The 15,505-nt window shown below is 35.6% G+C and overlaps 1 protein-coding gene across 2 annotated transcripts in view; it reads right to left on the bottom strand.

The window, feature by feature from the left end:
* PHF14 (PHD finger protein 14) overlaps positions 1–15,505 on the bottom strand; it is a 163,086-nt gene that overhangs the window by 54,936 nt on the left and 92,645 nt on the right. For both annotated transcript variants that reach the window (XM_061344711.1, XM_061344710.1), the window contains exon 17: positions 4,334–4,451. In XM_061344711.1, coding sequence (XP_061200695.1) covers positions 4,334–4,451 — 118 coding nt within the window. The remainder of the gene's footprint in view (positions 1–4,333; positions 4,452–15,505) is intronic.

Raw genomic sequence — 15,505 nt, 5'->3', positions numbered from 1 at the left:
TTTCAAAATTTGAATTTGTCTAGCATTCACAGAGCTCTGGGCTAAGACAAAGGTAAAATTCCATCTTCTAGTCACAACTCAGTAAGGTCAAGCTTTGTTTTTTTTCTTTTGCTGAAATCATCGCTTTGGTTTTCATGCCTGCTAAAAGCTAGAGATAGCATCTTCTTCTAATACTCAACCCAAATTAATCCCATTTAGTGATCCCTGCCAATTAAATCAGACAAGACAGGGGTCCTATAGAAAAAAAAACATATCACAGCATGAAGTGATTAAAGGGTGCAAATTCACATACAGCCACTAAAGGTCTTAAAGCGCTGCATGCCACCTTGATTTTGATATTTACTAAAATTTGCAAGCCTGACATCAGGATTTTGGGGTTTCACTATTTTTTAACTCCACATGTAAGGAAATGCTCCCTCAGTTAAAAAAAAAAAAAGGGAGAATGAAAAAGATAAATTTCCATAAGCCATAGTGAAACTGTCACCTGCACAACTCATGAGTCAATCAGAAACTTCTACACTCCTCAGAGTCCTTCTTAACCACCAACTTTAGTTTTACTAGAATAAAATCCCATGAACTATGAGAATTAAACAGCTTACTTTTTTTTGTTTTTTCTTCATCTGACCAAATTAAGATGTTTGAAATAAATCTTACATTTAAAAAAGTATTTTTAATTTAAAACATTATTTCAAATACTACATTCAAGGTTTTAATATAACAGTGACCAACTAAATATGCTTACTCACTATGTGAAAGCGAGACATACTCAAAGAAATGATTCTACTTGGTTAATGAGCAAATCAACCATGATTGCTTTCAAGCACAAATGGTGTACACAAATATATGCTTTGCCAGGGTTGGTCTGTCGGGTATTTGTAGTTTCCGAAAGTATTTCCTGAGGGGTTCAGATGAGAATTCTGTGCATATATACCGACAATTTATTTCCCCTGCAAAAATGCAACAGGAAGATGAAATAAAAGCAAACTAAAGAGAAGTCTAGAGACAAGGCAGCTGATTGTGCAGCACTAAAATAATGACCTGACATGTACACTCTGCAGTGTTTTGCAAAACAGACTGTACGAAAAGATGAGCCGATAGCAACCTAACTAGGACAGTCACTGCAACCCCCATGATATAAACTCTTTACTGCCTTAGTCCTTCGCAGAATTTTAAAATTGGAGGAGATACTTTAAACAGTACTTTCTAAATGGAAGGCAACAGAAAGCAATCCACATCTAATAATAATAATAATAATGAGACCTCGTGAGGCCTTTATTGAACAAAATGAACAAATGGTCAGGCCACATTTTTTCCTAGTGAGTATTACCACATCCTAATGTCAAATAATTTGGTTCATATTTCATTTTATTTTTAGTAAATCCAACTAAAACCAGGTTCTATATTCATTCTGAATATCGCTGCTTCAAACTATGGGGAAATTTGTGATTTAGAGTGCTGCTTGGCAATCCGGAAAGCGCACCATAATCCTTTCACAGGGTAGACAGATAATGTTATAGAAATGGAGAGCTTATAGGTTTACTTCAGCTTTCATGTGATGTAACAAAATCTACAATGTTTTTGAGACGAGGGAGCTTGTCAGACCTTAGTAGTGAGCATCACCCATTCCATATAAGTGACAGCTAGTATTACCCTCAGAGAAGCAGTTGCCCTCATGCCCTACAGCAAAGTCACTGTCTGTTTCTTATTTGACAGGCAGGGTAATATGGGAATATGTTACGCTGGTGAAAAAACTGACACAATTTCTGGAGAGTTCTGTGACTAGTATGAGCAAAATGGATGGACCACATCCAACATCTGTGATAGATACAATTTAAACCATATGTTTATATCTGCTAAATTACATCCTTTGTACTGCTGACACCTGCAAGTGCTTAGCAAAATCTGAAAATAAAAACACATTATTCGTTGTGAGCAGTATGCAACTTTTCCTGAACATCTAAAATTAAATTCATAATTAGAAATAAGCACTAACTGAACCACTGTATGTTACACACTATAATCTCTCATGTCACTGAGACAGTGCAATTTACCTACCAACTGTTTTCAAGGCCCAATACTGCTACAGAAAATACCGTTGGGGAATTTTAAAATGTATACTGTAACAGTGATTTCAATTGGATCAAAACAAAGTAGAAGGAATGAAAACTAAACAATATTTTCCTTGGCCAAAGCTGGAAATTCAATCCCATTTTGCTGTTATAATCCACACAAGAATCTTCATTGTGACACACCAAAAATTGGATTTAGTGAGTGACTGAGAGATTGAAACTGCTGGTAGCTCAGGCTTGCAATTCATCCACAGGTCAGGCAGAGTGCAGCAAACAAGACACCTTTCTCTACGGTTTTCTTCTTCTGAACTTTGAGTATACATTTGAGAGACCACCCCCTCTAGTGAAGGGTAAAAAAAGCCTTCCCGTATCAGCTCCTCCTGGCTGTGAAAGGCTGTGCGAAAGCGTGGATATATAATAAACAATCCTAAAGCCATAGAGAATACTAAATTCAAAAATTAAGTATGCAAAAAAAGCCTAATCCTTTTAAAAATACATTCACATTGAGGCTGCAAGGAGTTCACTCAACACCACATTGTTTGTTACACAGTACAGAATAAACCAAAAACAAGGTATAAAAAAGAACTTAAAAAAACCCCAGAGAACAATGTACCTTTTTCAGTGAAATATCTCTGCATAGCTCTGTGGAACAGCTACGGGAAAGTGACTAAACAAAACCACAAGGAGTCCCCCTAAGACAATTTTTCAGTATCATTCATTACACAGTCACTCAAAAACAGTGCAAAGTGTCTGTGCTTCAAAGTGCATAAGACTTTATTTAGACTTACTCATTAAAAATCCTTACAATAAATAAAATAAATCCTTCAAATAGACTTTTGTTAACCCTTTAGAACATAGTGTTTTTCAACATACACCTTAAAACTGACATACACCCTGCACTAAGTGAAGTCAATCATATCTAATTTATGATAGAATAATCACGCTTAACAAGGATAAAGTATTTTAAAAATCGTATATGGTACACAGAAAGCTAATCTCTCGGAAAACACATTTAGAAATTACAAATCCTGGGGTTTTTGTTTACACAGAAGAAGCCAAGAACAGGAGATGGAAGATTTTAACTAACCTTATCAAGAGCCCCTTTTAGCTTAAGCAGGTGACAGAAATTCAATAACAATTTTAATTCACTCTTGGAATGTCCATTGCATGTAAGTGGTATTCAAGAAAGATTGCTTGATGTCCAAACTGCAGTGGACAGCTAATTTCCGATGTCTGTCTTCGTATCTCCTTACAGACGAATGATTTGATTAACCCCCAGGGGTGAAATGGAATACCATATTTTTCCACTTGCAAAGGGACACTAGCAAGCCAAAAATTTATAACTTTCTCTGCACATTTTTTATGTTCCAGTCTTAAAGGTAACATCATGAAAGGGTTTAAGTATCCAAGTATGATAACAGGTAACTTATGACAACCTCTCTGCACAGATGTATCCCTGTGTATCCAAATACTTCCTTACTTGTTAAAAAACCATGCAAAATACAAAGAAAGTGGCAGAAAAGCCTGTAAAATTTTACAGGCTCTCTGAATGCTTTGTTATTTTAACACTGAAGTATCAGATGCATTCATAAATCCAGTTTTGAAAATCATTTGTAAAGTATCTCTTCAGAGGTTATGGTTGTGATAGAAAAGAAAACCAGTACTAAAGAAGATCTGTACAGACAGACAAAGAATCAAAATCTTTATTTTTTGAAAATACTACAGAAGCATACTAATCGATATTACTAAAGAGAGTTAATCCATGTCAAAAATTTAGATCTAATTTTACAATGCTGTATTTGACCAAGGCATACCAATCAATATAAGTATTAATGACCTTTATACGATTTTCCAGTGAAAAAAACAGCTTTAGTTAATTCAAATAATCTTCATTCCAAAAAACATGCATTCTCTATCTGTCCTTAGCGGTTTGCATTCTGTGCTACTCCTGAAATACTTTCAATTGTTAATAATGTTACCAATCCCGATACAGTGTCCATGCTCACTCCTTTGTCAGGGAGAACACAATATGAAAAGGAAGCATTTAACTGGGATAGTAAAATTCTCTTTATTGGTTAAGAATATTTCCATTTTCCATACATTCTGGTTTTTACCTGTTTTACAGAGAATCTGAAATCATTACTTCATGACCTACTGGTTTTCAGAGCAGCCCTATGCATTGCATTTCAACAAAAACTTCAGATGCTGAGTAAGACTGCTAAAACCAGAATACTTCAACTATTTCACAGGATGAATTAACTTACTTTGGAGGATGTAGAGTCACATTCCTGACAAATCCACCCATAGCCAGTTTGTTTAGGAGACTTTTTCAAGGGAGGGTCTAGACAACCAAAGTGGTAACAAAGTCTGCATTCATCACACCTGCAACAGAAAACCAAAGTATGTATTTATATATAAATGGTACTTCTACACTGCTTTAGATTGAGCTTCCATGCAATTCTCAGAACAAGATTTCCTGATCCATTATCATGATACAGAAATTTCATTTTCTCTAAGGGGTATTTTCAAACACAATCAATTCAAGTAGGTTCTGCCTAATTTGGAATATTTTGATGCAGACACTCATACATCACCTTTGTCATCATTTTATACAGATGACATTACTTCAGAGACTTGCAAATTAAAGAAAAAACATATAAGCAGCTCAATTTTTTAGATACTTCAATGTCACTCATTACCACTTGCATTCAGAAATCTGTGATTTTTTCAGACAGGGACGACATTGATTCTTCATAGTTTTAAGACGCTATTTCACACATCTACTTTTTCAAGGAAAGGTCTGTGAAATGTTTGCTCACATATTCAGTAAATCCAGTATTATTTATAGCTATGAATTATATTTTTTTTAAACCAGGACTATGTGGTTGATAAATAGATGCACAAAATATTTTCTGATTGACTTTGAATTTTCTGGAAAGGAGCATTAATTTAAAAGGATTTCACTATGATCTTTCACTTATAAAGCTGCACTATGTACATACAACAATTTTATGTTTTATTAAACCTTTCATTATTGTTTTGTGCTATGTACAGCCCCCATAAAACGCTCAAAACATGCAGCACAGCTATTGTTCACCTCTTCTTAAGGTACCAGCATTGAAGAAATGCTACAGTTTAACAAATACTTAATGAAAGGCTTTTTAAATCAGTACAATGATTGCTCAAAATAAGAAAGAGACTTTTAAAAGTAAATAATAGATTTTCATATACACTACTCAACCTCACTTTATCTGCATATCCCCCTGGATTCTTTTGTATGAAAAAGAAAGATTTTTTTCAAATTTACTTTGCAATATTCTCTTCATTAAATGCCCTTAAGCTCTGAATTAAAGCCAATACAAAAAGATCAAAAAAACCCCAGGAAATAGAGTAAATGCTTAAAATTAAAATTTTCTAAGACACCCGCTACACTTTACTTCTCTGCTTCCCTGGCCACTCATCTGCTCCTCAACAAAACCTGCAAAACAAACAAAAAACCAAACAAAAAAAATCTGCAAAAATTGCAAACAGCATGGCACAGGCATCAGCAGATCAAACCCAGAGGGATATAATTTATCACAGAACACACAGTGCATCACAGAAGATTCAACTAACAGAACATGCTGCTGTATTAACGGAAGAAAATGTTCATGTGAGTCTTCTCCAAGTACTAGTCTCCAAATAAAATGAAGCATCTGCTTCCTGAATAGGTCCTTGCTGTCAAGGCTGTGCTTGCTGTGGAAGCCTTCTGGTTTTAGCAGTTATATGTAAGAAGTGATCACTGGTAAGGGTATAACATGTACTGTCTTCCACTAAGTAGAAATTAAAAAAAAAAATCGACCTATTCAGACTATGGAACACTGGACTGACATGGTTTGGGCATCTTTGACAAAAGGGATATACCACATTACAAGCTATATCCTTACAACTATGTAGTAATAAATCTAATTCCAGGACAAAGAAAACACTTAAAAAGAGGAAATAATTCTCTGTTAAAGACAGAAGAGTTCTAATGTACAAATACCTTACTTACAATCAGGAATATATGCAGCTTTATTTCTTGTGAAAGGCATACTAAAGTAACAAAAAGGTTGAGAGTGGGAGATGAGATAGGCTACACTCCTACATCCCAACAGCATATGTGACCTTCAGCAAAAGATAAAGACTCCTTTGAGCTTCCATATTCTCATCTGTAAAGGAATATATTTTTACTAACCTACACTTCAGTACCTAGAATCTTATTCACTTAAGTGCTTGCATTTGAGCAGTGGTTATCAGAACTCCCTTCTTGTAAACTGTTTGGGGTCCTCTAAGTAACAAAAAATAAAGCATCACACTATTTCTGACCAATTTAGTGTGTTTTCAGAGCTTAATCCTAAAATCTACATCTGGCTTTAAACAGTATTGATTTAGATTTTTTTCTGAAGTGATTGTCTATAAATACAAGTGTTTATACATTCAAAAGAAAATATTTCCCCTTTGAAATTACATCTTTGCCATCTCTTCTTACATCTTTTCCATTTGGCATTTAGAATGCGGTTATTTCTTGGCTGCACCTTCAGCCACATTTCAGAAGTATGCTGAGGGCGTTAGCAAGGCTGGGTTGAAACAACCAGAACAGTATGAAATTAAATACAGATCTGGAGGCGCCATTCTAAAGCTGAATGGTTTTAATATTTATTGTCATTAATTTTTATCACTTCAAAGCTGCTTAGTTTGGCTGAAGCAAAATTGCATTTTCCTGGAGTGTGTTAAAAATATCTCTATGAAAGTTTCCAGATTCTAATTGCCTTTATCTGCATCTGCATAGCTGAGAAAATGCAAATACCAAAAGCATATTTTCATGTATCAAAATATAAAAAGTTGCATGGTGATAAAAATGAAACTCTTTAAACACTTCCTTTGTACTGCTTTTTATTGGAATACAAATTCTGTATTGTGGAATGCAAATGCGCTGATTCTGAACTTCCTAGAGCACGATGCTGGGAAAATGGATGAATACACACTGTACCTTGGTTAAAGATGATGCCCTAGCTGTCTGGCAACTCTTGTCTGCTGACACTGACTTGCGACAAAATGGGAAGTTTACAAACATCACAGTACAGAAGACAGAATTGGCATTCTTAATTCCTAGTTCTGAAAGAAAACCTTAAACTTAGGTTAAAATGGCACTAGTAAAATGAGATTAAGTCCTCAGGTGTATACTGCTACTTGTGTTCTTTTGTCTAGCAAGACAAAATGACAGAAAAACCACTGCCAGATTCAGATTCAGAAAATAAGAAAGCAACATAAAATAAGGAGAACTTTCAACTTAATTAGAGAATGAAATTGTTGGGTCACACGAGGTGTCATGCTGACAGTCTCACAGCATTTCAGTGCCTGCATTCATCGATCAATCACCATACAATAACCTACCAAGTAAAGGAGCTATAAAGGAGCCATACAGCATTATCATTTACGAATATCATCCACTTCCATCCTGAAGATGGCTTAATAGTACAAGTTAAAATATGGGGATGGGAGGAGGGGAAGGGAAAGAAAGCACTTCCTCCATTTTAAAGGTTCAGTTAAAAATGTTACCTTTTTATATTCAAGGTCACACCTTAAAAACAGCCCTTAAACTAGCAAATATTTTTTATTGCTGTTATTTGTGGATAAGTTTTTTGTGGTTAAGTATATGATTTATAAATGCAATTAAATGCACACCCATCCCCACTGGCCTGGCTAGCAGTTGTACTGAAAACTTTGTGAGAATAAAAGCAGAGCTCCATACAAAGACAAGCCAACCTAACCTCCTAAATTACCTCTAACTGACAGGTAATTGCTTACTATCAATGTTTTAACAAGCCTGAAATTACTTTATGCAGCAAAATTAGAAATCACTGTGTTCCTCATTTCAGCAATTAATGAGGATGGATATATGCCCACTCTACACCAATAAAATGGGGTGTGAAGAAGGTGAATTCTGAAGGAGTTAGGCTAACAAAAAATAACAAAAGAAAACATTTTTTACTTCTGAAAGTATAGAATGCAGGTCAGCTACATCTTCACAGCAAGAAAGCTTGATTAAGCATTTCCATACCTGAAATCTGTCTGCTTTGTTCTGTAATAAAGTGATCTCCATCTGCTCATGCCCTTGGATTGTTTTTATTAGTTTTTTAGCAGTACAGCTGGCTGTGCTCAAGCCCTACATAACTCTGCATTTTCCTGTTCATAATTAACTAATTATACTCTAATCAATAGTGTAGATACCGATTTTACAATGTAAATGAGATAAATGAGATAATGGCTAGGGTCAATCTCATTTTATTTACAAAGCCCAGCACACACATCCAATTTCATTACATTGCATCTACCTGCACAGGAGGGAGTCTTATCAGTTGGCCTGCAGAAGTATTCCTGAGAGCACTGGGGAGAAAGACTTGTGCTTTTACAGAAGAACAGTGAATGCAGAACCTGCCCATCACTGGCACATTTGTAAGTCACTGGTTAATATCACTGAAAACCACAAAGAGCTGATTCAGCCAGAGTGAAGAAACCTATTTTGCATTCACAAGACAGCATCACCCATCTATAGCTGTAAAAGTAATTACCTACATGTCCCTGAAACACAGCATTAATAAGCTAATCTTTAAATAAACTTTCCAAATATGCTTCAGAGACTACAGAAAATCTCTCACTTATGTACACATCACTGCACATCGTCTGCAGTGTCATGCCAAAAGGAAACATGTTGAACAAAATACAGAATTACAAAATATATGTACCACTCCCTATTCGTCGTATCAGCTTAGAAAGATTTATTTTAATGGAAGAAAAGATATAAAACTTTGATACATATTGACAAACCATCACCACCATTAAAATTAGAGAACTCGCCATATAAATCTCACGCTGGCAAACTTAGAATAAAATTAGAAGTAATCTCATCCAGAATTTTTAAACTCTGAGAGCTGCAGCAGCATGGAAGTTCATTCACTCAACCATTAGGTGGGGGGATGCAACACCATGACTATTCCAGCACCTGTGCGGATTTAACTACTGACATGCTTGTTGGCTTGTTTTGGATCCCATTTCTGACTAAGGCCCTGAATACCTAAGAGAGGTTTCCCCTCAGGCAGTGATCCCTCACCTATTTAATCCCTCAGTGCCACTCTGGCAAATGCTACTCTGGCAAATGCCACTCTGAATGTGCAAACAGCTGGAGACATGCACTGGGTTAATTTTAAATTGCAGTACATTCTTGGGTTCAGATGAACAACCTAAACCAGCTACGACAGTTCAAGGCACTGTCAACATTTTACCTCTTGTTAGTGGCCGTATGATAGAACCAATGGAAAGGAGCATTTAAGCATTCCCCCAAACCAGAGTAAGATGATGTAGCTAAAGAGAATTCAAACCATAGAACCAAGATGATTGACTTTGGACTGAGGCACATGAAGAGTGGTCCTGTGATACCTTAACTGCAAATCAGACCACATAGGTGACAAATTCTGGCTGATAGGAATTAATACTGTGGGATGGGTTATATCAGCAACTCTTACATTTAATATCAAAGAAGGCACTTTCTGGTGCCCTTATTTAAAGAATAAAATTAATTAAAGATCTAATGGTAAAGTAACTGTAAAATTTTATATTTAGTGCATTGTTATGAATGTTGTCCAAGAAAGTACTACTTAGTGGGGGAAAAGCCCAAAACAATAGTACTTTTTCATTATGGAATATGTGGGAACCATTCTTCTTAGCTTTCTCTTCTACCATTCCTTTAAAAAAAAGAAGTGAGGATATGTCTTTGTATCTTACCCTGCCATTCTACACTGAAACTCTTCAATTCAGACCCATGAATTCCAACAGAAATACCCTTCATTTTGCTGTGATATGTCATAGGCCAAGAAAAAAAAACACATGATGCAGTGTTGTATTTCACAGTATCACAGTATGTTAGGGATTGGAAGGGACCTCAGAAGATCATCTAGTCCAATCCCCCTGCCGGAGCAGGAACACCTAGATAAGGTTACACAGGAACGTGTCCAGGCGGGTTTTGAATGTCTCCAAAGAAGGAGATTCCACAACCTCCCTGGGCAGCCTGTTCCAGTGTTCCGTCACCCTCACTGAGAAGAAGTTTCTTCTCAGGTTTAAGTGGAACCTCTTGTGTTCCAGTTTGTACCCATTGCCCCTTGTCCTCATTGTTTGCCACTGAGAAGAGCCTGGCTCCATCCTCGTGACACTCCCCCTTTATATATTTATATACACTAATAAGGTCACCCCTCAATCTCCTCTTCTCCAAACTATAGATACCCAGCAATAAAATTAATTAAAGATCTAATGGTAAAGTAACTGTAAAATTTTATATTTAGTGCATTGTTATGAATGTCGTCCAAGAAAGTACTACTTAGTGGGGGAAAAGCCCAAAACAATAGTACTTTTTCATTATGGAAAATGTGCAAACAGCTGGAGACATGCACTATTTACACTATTTTAAAATCAGGTCTAGATCCTTAGGAACTCTTTTTAGACAGAATGTTGTCAAAAGACAAAAATACAAGTACAAAAAGGAAAAAGATGGTTTTCTTCTTCCTGATTTATACAGGTTTTCCATTGCCTTTAAGTCAAGTAATTTTGCAGCTTCTGTTCTACAGAACCATTTGAAAAAACTATTAGCACCAGCATAAGTTAGAAGTATCCTCAAATAGGTCAGCCAAGCTTTAAGTGACTTTACTATCAGGAGCGTGATTCCAGCACTAAAATACTTATGTGACTGCATGTGGACACAACATTGAACGTAAACGAGGATGTAGCCCAATTACAGAGCCTCTTCAGACACAGGTACTGGTTGCCCTGAAAGGCTCTCTGTCGTCTAAGATGCACAAAATTCAACAGCATGTAACTCTAAGGAACTTGATCTGATTTCAGAGTTAGATCTAACCTTGCATTAGTCCTGCTTTGAGTGGAACAGATATCCTCCAGAGGCTCTGTCCAACCTAGATCTTTCTGGATCCTAGTATTTTAATAATTTTGACTGAAGTAAATGAAGTGCTCTTTCTGGGTAGGATAATGCTTATGGTATTACACATTCAAATTTCTATTATGCCAGGTGCAATGCAAGCATACCAAAGGAAGTCCCTGACTTGTGTTAGATGAGACAGTGACTACCACTCTCTTCTGTAATGGCTGGAAGACAAGGGGCAAGGCTATTGCTGAAAGGTGAGTGAATATACCAGTTGCAGGATGAGTTTTACATTCTGGTTTTTATGTCTACCTACTACTGATGAAGACAGGGCATAGGCAAGATGGAAACATGGCCTGAAAGGGCAGGATGAGCTTACTGATCTTCAGTTACCAGTAGCCAAATGAAGTACTGATACAATTTTAAAGGTGAGAAACTGTAACTCAAGTTTTTGTCCAAACTCATGGGTATTACTAAAATGACTATTTTTTCTCTCTAGTATACAATAATTCTGTGGAAAACCCTTCACTCACAGGATCTGCACTACACTTTTCAGCATATGCTACATGAAGTAATTTTTTTTTTTAATCCTGTATTTAGCACTAGTTATAATATATAATAGCATGAATTTCTACAGCTTTGACTTTAGGAAGTTCTACTTTAAAGCAAAACAGTAAACAAAACATTCTACCTATACATTCAAAAGGAAAAAAAAACATTTTATGCTTCTACTCTGCACCCCCCCAGCTGCTAATCATCATGTAACCCAAACACTTCACTTTAACAGAACTTACAAATAGTGCCAATCAATTATATCACAAAAGAAAATAAGCATTAATATGGTAGACATTTGTGGAGCTAAATTTATTCTGCTGAACCCCTCTCTGAAACTGCCACCTCTCCTACTTTATTTATGTTTTGTAATGCTAAAACCACCAACCCCCCAAGTAAAAAACCCTAACACTGACAATCTGTGGGTAAGGAAGAATCTGAAGAATCTATGGGTAAGGAAGAATCACACAATATCATTATGTGACATTGCCACGTAGTCCATATTTTTCTGACTGGTCCACAAGTCTTCTGTTTCATAAAACTGAGCTTGTATGTACACAATGAAATATAAGAATGCTATAAAGAAATTTTATTTACTGACCTGTATGTGAACAGCTTCCTTTCACAAGAAGTGTTCACTTTTCTCCCTCTCTCTTGTAGTATGCCAAAACTATAAAACACATTGCTTTGATAAATTATTTTATAAAATTAATTAAGGGCCCACATATACAAAGGGAATACACTGATGTACACACTGTATCAAATGTGTTTGGTTTTGTTAATATTATACAGCCTCTATGTAGAGCTTCTATTTACAGTATTTTTAAGCTTAATTTAAGTATTTCTCTGAAGACAATGTCTCCAAGGCATGTATTAAGATAATGCTACACAAATTACAGGCCCTTCCCACCCCCCAATTCAAAGTATTTTCTTTCTTGCAAAATACAGGAAATTCTGAAGGAACCAGGATAGCCCCCTTGACAAACTGAAGAATATAAAATTTAAGACAGGTATTAGCAAATGCTGCATTAGTTATTCTGAAGTACATTAAATTCATAATTGATGATTACATCTAGTGTGCCATTCTCAGGTATTCAGACTGGTAACTACATTGAATGGTGTATTGTTTGTGAACTAGTACAGAAGTCCATTATAGCTCTGAATACTGCCACCAAAGTTCCTTCAAAAGGTGAAATATTAAGTGTTAACATCCAGCTGTCCAGAAAAAGAGAGAAAAGTGACAGAACGATTCACATGAGTGAGGCAAAGAGATACTGAAAATTAAACTAATGCCTAATGTCCAAATAAAAGTGCCAAAGAAAGAAAACAAAAATAAAAAATAATAGCAATAAAAAAAATACACAAAAGCTGTACTGGGGAACAAACATACGAAACGCAGCAGGAAGTCACCTCAGTTTACCAAGAAAGCCCAGGGAGTATCAATAATATTCACAACAGTTTTTAAACACAAATTAGTCTGTACTTAAAACCCTTCAACAGCAGAGAATTCTCGATTTCCCTAACAAACTTCTTTATTGCAATTTTTCTTATTGCTAGAAAAAGCTTCCTAACAATAAGAGAAAGAAAAGGCCAAAAGCGTAACTCAAATCATCCTACTACAATTTGTTTGGCCTGACCATATTTGAATAACAACTTTTTTTGCCTTTTTTTTGCAGCAACTTCTCTCTTCATCACTTTTGTATTAATTTAGTCTGTTTGAAGAAAGATTCCTCAGTCTTTTGTAAATTACAGAAATTCAACTATTTAAAGCTTTTTCATTATGCCTCCTGTAGTCTTCATATCATTCAATTCGGTTTGCTTTGGACCGTCTCTACGTATTTCTTGTCAAAGTGGCCAGAATATGCTAGCTGAGGCTTTTCCAAGGGTGATACACCAGTCTTCAGAACAGTCAGGGGGATTACTTTCACGTGTTAAATGTAACACCTCTCTTTCTACATATAACCAAACTGTTTCACACTCAGTTTGTGATCCAGACCCCCATACTTTCTTTTTTGAAGATGTATCATCTCACTAGTTATTCTTAGTATCATAACAATGCAATAAGCAGTGATTTGTCTTTTCCTTTACTGCCTTGCATGCTTTCTTAAAATATTACTTTTAATTCTAAAACTGGTCCCTCACACCATTTTGCCATGACCTGCAAATGTAACAAAACACGTTATTCCAGCACCTAATATACTAAAGCAAAAATTAACAAAAACATAATAATACTCAGGAGAGTCCTGTGTGGAACTCAGTGTGTGGAACATCATTTGACAGCGAGTCCATAGTAACGAGCATACTTGTTTAATCAGCTACATATTTCACTGCAGCTTAATTAACAGAATATTTCTCTAGCTTATTTAGTAGAATGTCACACACAGAAGTATTCTAAGTCTTACTAAAGCTAAGAAACGCTACATTTATCATTCTCTCCGACACATGGTACCTTGGCTGTGTAGTTTAATAACTGATCATAAATCACAGTGAATGTAACTTTTCTGTTTGTTCTTTCTTTTTCCCCTAAACTCAGCACAGCGAACACCTTTTCTTTTTTTCCCCCTCATTACCACAGAGTTTGCACATAACTTTTTACTTCAAGTATTTGCACAAGTGGCTGCTAAACTTGGTCTTTTCTTCTGAAAACAGATTACTAGATTCTGAAAGATCAAATTCCAGCATTAATGTCTATTTCCTAGTAAAAATTTCTTTGATTTTAAGGTGTTTTTGTGTGCCTTGCCAGTACACAATGGCATTTCTGATAGTTCAGATGAAAATCTTACTCTAATATCAGCCCACCCCCTTTTTAAAACAAAACGACGTGTTAAGACATCAGGTTAATTTTATTTAATATAATATCCAAACATGAAATGCCCTGGTAAGATATGACTTGTAGATAAGTATACACAAATTTGTATATTTCTCCTATCACTTATTACAGCATTTAATTAAGTTTAAAAATATCTGCAAATGGAAATGTGCCTTGACAGATGACAAAACCCACCATATCTCAAGAAATTCAAAGATTATGTCATAAAGTCACAAGTGTGATTGCATTTGAGCAGAATTTTTACAAGCAAGTTCAAGATGAAAACGATGAAGATGTCAACGCACTGATACTGTAGATTTAAGAACTGGATCAGTACCATTTGTAGATCAAAATACTACGTCTGCATCTACCAGGATATATATGGACGAAGACGAGGATCTCAGCTGTCATGCTGTGTGATCAGTTCTCCATTCCTTCCTCAACTTACGTAACAATTTCATATTTGAATTGTGAGATAAGCTTGTCCAGAACACTGTCAGAGAAGTAAGCCAAATAAAACAAATATCTGTATATACTCAATTTTTCCTTTTCATAAAATTTTTTTAGAAAGCAGTATCAGTATAGTTCTAATCACTTGAGTGTCTGAATTCAGAAACAATTAGTTCATACTAATAAGCAGAAAATTAATTTTTCTGTGGCAAATCTATTCCTTCAGAATAGTTAAGTCTCAAGGGTTTTACAAGTCTCATTATGAATGAACAGATATTTTTTTTTAGGAAACAATCTTTTTTACAGCGAGGTCTATGTACAACATGATGTTCTATATAGAAATGTTCTTATTAAACCACATGTAAGTAGAGTGGCAGTGGATGGCAAACCATTGCTTATTTCATTCGGTATCACCATAGAGGAATGCACAATATTTAAGTCCCACAGGCTTCTGTCACTCTTCAGTGAATCCAAGCATTGTATAACATCATTTGCCAACGAAGCACAGGGGAAAAAGACATTACTTTAATAGGACAATTCTGACAAGACATTTATCCGGGATTTTTCAACAATGCACATACGAAATGTTCCTGATTAGTGCAAAAAATCGCAGGCAAATTAACTACCTTGTCAGTCCAAACAACAAACCAATCAATTACATTCTATCCAAGCCTGACA

This window comes from Neopsephotus bourkii, unplaced genomic scaffold (assembly GCF_033783945.1).
Source record: "Neopsephotus bourkii isolate Nb327-2 ecotype Australia unplaced genomic scaffold, CSIRO-AGI_Nbou_v1 NB_233, whole genome shotgun sequence".
Taxonomy (NCBI): domain Eukaryota; kingdom Metazoa; phylum Chordata; class Aves; order Psittaciformes; family Psittacidae; genus Neopsephotus; species Neopsephotus bourkii.
This window is presented reverse-complemented; position numbering and strand designations above follow the sequence as displayed.